General features: G+C 45.7%; 1 protein-coding gene across 1 annotated transcript in view; it reads right to left on the minus strand.

The window, feature by feature from the left end:
• Positions 1 to 317: 317 nt before the first annotated feature.
• The window catches only part of LOC119350697 (putative leucine-rich repeat receptor-like protein kinase At2g19210), an 11,755-nt gene continuing 5,778 nt past the window's right edge, over positions 318 to 6,294 (minus strand). Inside the window, exons 3-7 of the mRNA XM_037618401.1 lie at positions 1,249 to 1,730; positions 984 to 1,122; positions 827 to 898; positions 662 to 733; positions 318 to 414 (exon numbers count right to left, since the gene is read on the minus strand). Of these exons, the coding sequence (XP_037474298.1) occupies positions 318 to 414; positions 662 to 733; positions 827 to 898; positions 984 to 1,122; positions 1,249 to 1,730 (862 nt within the window). The remainder of the gene's footprint in view (positions 415 to 661; positions 734 to 826; positions 899 to 983; positions 1,123 to 1,248; positions 1,731 to 6,294) is intronic.

Consider the following 6,294-nt stretch of genomic DNA (forward strand, 5'->3'; position numbering starts at 1 on the left):
GAACAAAAGCAAGGTATCGTCCGCGTATTGGAGATGTGTCACACCACCCGGGATGAGGTGTGGGACAAGCCCCATGATGTGTCCGGCCTCCCTGGCCTTGGACAACATGGCTGCCATTGCATCATCCACAAAGTTAAAGGCGAGTGGGGAGATAGGATCGCCCTGTCTAAGTCCTTTCCTGTTACGGAAAAACTTCCACACTACCAAAATAAAGTATGAGAAAGTTGATATATAGATCCATATTCTTAACAACCAATGCCTGCCTTTAGCTTAGACAGTGAAAACCAAGTCAAAAATAATTGCAGAAAATTCAGATACTAGTAGGGGACTAACCTGAGAGTTAGGAAGCCATCTTGACTTCTTTTCAGAAGCCTGGAACGAATTTCTCCTGTAAGCCGATTTCCTGTCAAATCACTAGAGGAAACAAAATGGAGTTTGGTGTCAAAATAAATGATGAATGCATTGTGAGAGTACAGTTTGTTGCAATTTCAACCATATAGTGTATTATCAGTTTATCACCCCATCAGTTGGAATACTTTTTCATATATTGGAAGTCAAAGTTACATAGGTTTGACTGCATATACATTTTAGGACACCATCAGTTTACAATACATATAAGGCAATAACTAGCTGTGAAAATACGAGAGATTTAGTTACTTACAGAAGTTTAAGGGATGAAGATTGTGAAAGACTGTCAGGAATGGAGCCCGTCAGATTATTGCGTGACAAATCCCTGACAATTAGTGAGGTCCCAGATAAACCGCTTAGTTACTCAAAGGAAAAATAAAACATCCAATGTGTAATAGCGTGATGGTCTTTTACTTACAAGTACTCTAATCCTCTGAGATCCCCAAAAGAAGACGAGATGTTACCACTCAGACCCATAGAAGATAGGTTCCTGCAGTGTATATGTAATTATGTCTACGACAGTTCAGATAGATACAATATGCACTGAACAATCTTTTCATCAAAAATTAACTCACAAGCCTGTAACAGTTGGTGAGCTGGAGACAGAATAGCTGCAACTCAATCTATCCCACGCAAATTTTCTCGGCACACATGGATCCCCCATCCAGTTGTTTTTCACCCGGTACTTGTCTCTGATCGCCGTGATGGCAGAAACTGTTACATTTCACAGTAGCAGCAGATAAAGCTCTTATCAGCGACCTAAAAAAAATCAGCTGAAATGCAGTTGCTAGCTAGTTTCATTTATGATCCACTTTTAATCTGAAAATAATAACAGGTTACCATCTTGAGCCGCCGTGGCTACGCCCGTGGTAGGGAGGACCGAGAATACCTCGACGGCGTTGATGATCGGGGGAAGGGTCGAGTTCGCGGTGGCATTGAGCAAGATGTCGTACCGGTCTAACCCATGGTAGGGTTTGTCGTTGTAGATGGCATCGGTTACAAGGTACCGGGGCGACATGACGAGAGGATACAAGAGCTTGCCATTCATGGTGATATAAAACTCATGCACCGCGTTGCTCTCTAGCTCTGCAAAGTACAACATGCAAATATACCTTGGGATGGGGTTGTTGGCGTTCGGTTCCGCGTCCCAGTGGAATCGGATGGGGGAGGAGGAGTTAAGGGGCTTGATGGCGGTTTGCATAACGGCAGATGGCACTTCGAAGCTGTCGACCTTGATCACACTCTTGGTCGTTGAGATCTCTGACCACTCCCTTGGATCTCTCCATGGAAGCCATGCACGGTCGTAAGGATCGTCTGGGTACCTGCATGTACATTCGTAATGTATTCAGTATCACCAGCTTCGCTTCTGGGTATCAACTTTACTAGTCAACTGAGACTAATTCTAGATAGTTTAACTTAGTTTCGTTTATGTATGCGCTGATGATTTTGAACCTGTGTTTTCTTCTGTTATTGTGATGATACTAGAAACATGACGTGAGGTTGCTCAACAAAACAACTATGACTGTTTCCAAGTCATAATATAAGAGCATTTTTGACACTAGTGCTCAGGACTAACTCTCTAAACCAGGGTCCAGGCGCACCCCAATGTATATCCGTGTCGCCTAGCTTCGTGCTAGCTCGCTATCCCCACTTATGGGCCGTTTCATAGAGACTTCCTATTTTAATTTCTCCCCCAAGCAATAGCATCTAAACTTGAAACTTTGTAAGTCAACAAAAACATTAGACTACAATTTGCTGAAAGCATTTTGGGGTTTTCTTGGTGCAGCATAAATATATATAATGATTTCTTGATAAATATATAATTTGGTATTGCGTAATACCACTTGTGTTTCCTTTGGAGCCGGCACAATATCTTGTGATTGACGAAGTCACCACAGGGGACTTCGTAGTCGACGGAAATGTCTCCTGCCATTAAACGAACATCGTCGAAAAGACTGAAATAGATCCAGAAATATGCGAGCACTAGTATGTGCGCTGGTTCCACCATAAGGAACCTAACCATCTGAGATAGCCTTAGCTCGCATTATAACGTATATCTCCTATGTGGTTCTTTCCATATCATGCAAATGTACAATATAGAATCAACTAGCCATGCCCGCGCGGCGGCACGCCGCGCCTATCGATACATTATCTGTGTGTGTATATATGTATTGTTTTGTTTGTGTGATAAAAAATAAGACTTTTGCCAGCACGTGTTTGTAGTCATAACTTTATAGTCACAAAAAGCAAGGCATGCACAGGAACAATTTGCAAATGATACATTTATTATCAGCATGAGTGCTTCATTTTGCATGATGGAAATTATACATTGCCCTTTTTTTAAGCAAGACCGGACAAATTACATTCATTCGTAGCTGATATCATTCTTGTGGAGCCTTCCGCTGGATTGGTACCTGCAATGAAATGGTGCAAAGCTTTTGCAAATTGGTCCATGCGACCTACGGGTGCTTAGCGACAGTGCATGCAACAATGATTGTGAACAAATAAAAGAGGCATCGATATGATATGCATTTGATTCAGAACTGACCAATCGATTGTGAGTTAAAGTAAAAGTACAAAAATTTCATTCAATAACTTCTAAATCATTTCAAATACTCGTAAGTTAAATCAATTAACCATGATTGACTAAAATAATCATTCGCCAAAGTCTTTCACTCTTATCTTTTAGGAAACAAGAGTTTGTGAGCTGCATGTGTTTGGTTGATCAATCCAAGAAGACGGCCATTCTCATTGTTACAAAAATCTTTAATTGTCAGCAAAACATCATGAAGAAGAACAGAATAAAGTCTCTGACATGCTATTGCTATCATTGCTATCTATAGGACACAGATAGAAAGAACTTTGAACTGCTGATATTTTAGTGGGTTTGAACTTGTTGACTTGGTGCGAATAAAAATATAGTAGATGCATATTTTTTTAAATTTTGCACGCACAAAACACACACGATCACTCATCCACTTGCATGGCGCATGCATGCAAAAAGCCGTGTACAACTTGACGTACCACGTCGTCCACGTGCGTGTCCCATACACTCAAGCAACCATGTACAGCCTAGCGTACCTCTAACAGTTAAACGAAAACATATCGGACAAAAACGTCGCCAACACGCATGTGCCATGCACACACATAAACATGTACAGCTCGGGGTAACTCCAACAATTGAGCATACAACATTCCCCAATCGACATGCAGGCCAGACGAATCAGATTTAATCTTAGTACACCTGACCAACTCTAGAAAGACAAATCTGATTTGACTTCACTACATGGGACCAAATCCGACAGCTACCTATTTAGACCCGTACACAGCCCATCATGCAACCCACTTCTCCGATCTGCATGCAATCAGCAATACATGCCCAAATTTTAGAACATTCTATTTTGCTTTCTTGCCACAATCTATATGAACTTAGCTGGAACAGGCTACAGAATATTCGCACATATATGTAACTGAAGAAGCAAAGAAATGTCGGACGGCAACACAGACACACGCGGCCACAAGAAGAAGCGGAGCTTCCGCCGGACCTGATACTGCGAGGAGCGCGCACACTCATCTGCCTCGCCCTCGGCCTCAAACTCCACTCTGTTGGAATCAACCACGTAGTGTGACCAGTCCGGTACGGACTTGGTACAGTCACCAAGTAGGATTTGTATTTGGACTAGGACTAGGACTAGTAGGACTAGCTTAGCTAATATATATACTGCTGTACCCACGTGTAATCAGACCAGATCGATCAAAGCAATAAAAAGTAAAGGCTCGACACGGGCCTTTAGCCATCGCTCACGTCTCCTGTGTCCTCATGTGCTTGCTAGCTTTAGACTTGTACGTGTGTGTGCTCGTCTCCGTCGAAGCAGCCGGAAGCAATCGGCTGTAACTTGTACGTCGCTGCATATTGTCGGAAAGTACTTGACAACAGCGTTGTCAAGGTCGGGTCTGTGCCAACAATTGATATCTAGAGCAAGGTTGATCTTCTAGTAACGGAGGATCATGTCAGACGACGAGAAGACTAAGCAGCTTTTTTTTTTGCGGGAAATAGAAGACTAAGCAGCTGGCGTAGTACTCCGGTGCGGCTAAAGTATTTGCTGCTCCGGCGAGTTCGTCGTACCCACGATTTGATCACGAGAACTTTGGGGTCTGGAAGGCCCTCATGGAGTGTGGTCTCCGTGCCAACGAGCTATGGGACGCGGTGGATCCCAGAGGCGATGCGTTCAGGAAGGAGGGAGCCGAGCACCGGAAGGATCGGCAGGCGGCGTCGGCGCTTTATTCGGTGATGCCGATGGATGTCCTCCAACACCTGATCACCAAAGAAACAGCGAAGGAAGCGTGGGATACCTTGAAGCTCATGTTCAAGGGACACACCCGCGTCAAGCAAACTAATCTCCAAACTCTCCTAAGGAACTATGAGACTTTGGTCATGGGCGACAATGAGTCCGTGGATGCGTTCGCTTCACGGGTGGCTACTCTCGTCAATTGGATCCGCGCGCTTGGTGAAAACCTCATGGAGACCTCGGTTGTCCGGCGGTTCTTGCGCGCAGCCCCTCCCCGGTAGCTGCAAATTATCACGGCGATCGAGCAATGCATCGATCTCGAGACTCTCTCCATCGACGATCTCGTCGGACGCTACAAGGCTCACGACGAGCGTATGCGGTACAGTCTCGGGGATGGGAGGAATGATGAGAATGTCATGCTCACACGGGCTCAATGGTTGGCGCTGGACTCAAGGAGAGGAGGCGAGGGCTCTAGCAGCAACACTCGCCAAGATCGCGCGCCAAAAGAACAAAGTAAGAAGAACGCCGGCGACGGCGCTCCGAAGAAGAAGAAGTTCGACAAGCGCAAGATCAAGTGTCACAATTGTGGCATCATGGGGCACTTCAAGTCGGAGTGCAAGAAACCACCGAAGGAGAAAGCTCTCATGGCCAAAGGAGGCGATGATGGAGACATGATGCTCATGGTCGAAGTATGTGAGCTAATGGATGAGGATACTCCAGCTCCAAAGGCGCCGGCTACAGAGGTTGTCACGCTCATAGAGGAGGCAGTTTATCTTCACGATAAGAAGAGGATGAACACGTCGAGGCACGTGTGGTACCTCGACACGGGCGCTAGCAACCACATGATCGGCGACAAGGACCAGTTTTCTGAGCTCAGTGTTTCGGTGGGAGGCACGGTTCGGTTTGGTGATGACCGGACCGTTGACATCGCATGGCGAGGTACTGCCCTGTTTGAGTTGAAGAATGGCGGCCACAAGGTACTCACAGATGTGTACTATATTCCCAAGCTAAAGAGTAGCATCATAAGTCTTGGCCAGCTCGAGAAGCGTGGTTGCAAGATTGTGCTCGAAGATGGCTTTCTATGGGGGTATGATCGTCAGAGGATGTTGATTATGAAGGTGCAGAGGTCACCAAACAGGCTCTACGTCCTCAACTTGGATCGTGTGGATCCGGTATGTCTCCTGTCGAGCATGGACGACTCAGCATGGAAGTGGCACGCACGCTACGGTCATCTAAATTTCCAGGCTCTTCGGCAACTTGGACAAAAGGAGATGGTACGTGGTCTACCGTGCATCAATCATGTCAACCAAGTGTGCGACGGTTGTCTCATTGGGAAACAAAGGCGAGCCCCGTTCCCAAGAGAGGGAAACTTTAGAGCGAGCAAAGCTCTTGAGTTGGTCCACGGAGACTTGTGCGGACCGATTACACCGACAACCCCTGCCGAAAACAGATACTTCTTGCTCGTCGTCGACGACTTCAGCAGATTCATGTGGATCGTGTTGTTGAAGACGAAGGACCAAGCTTTGCAAGCCTTCAGGATAATAAAGATGGCGGCTGAAGTAGAATCTGAAGCCAAGTTGAAGGCCCTCCGTACCGA

The sequence above is a fragment of the Triticum dicoccoides genome, chromosome 1B (assembly GCF_002162155.2).
Source record: "Triticum dicoccoides isolate Atlit2015 ecotype Zavitan chromosome 1B, WEW_v2.0, whole genome shotgun sequence".
Taxonomy (NCBI): Eukaryota; Viridiplantae; Streptophyta; class Magnoliopsida; order Poales; family Poaceae; genus Triticum; species Triticum dicoccoides.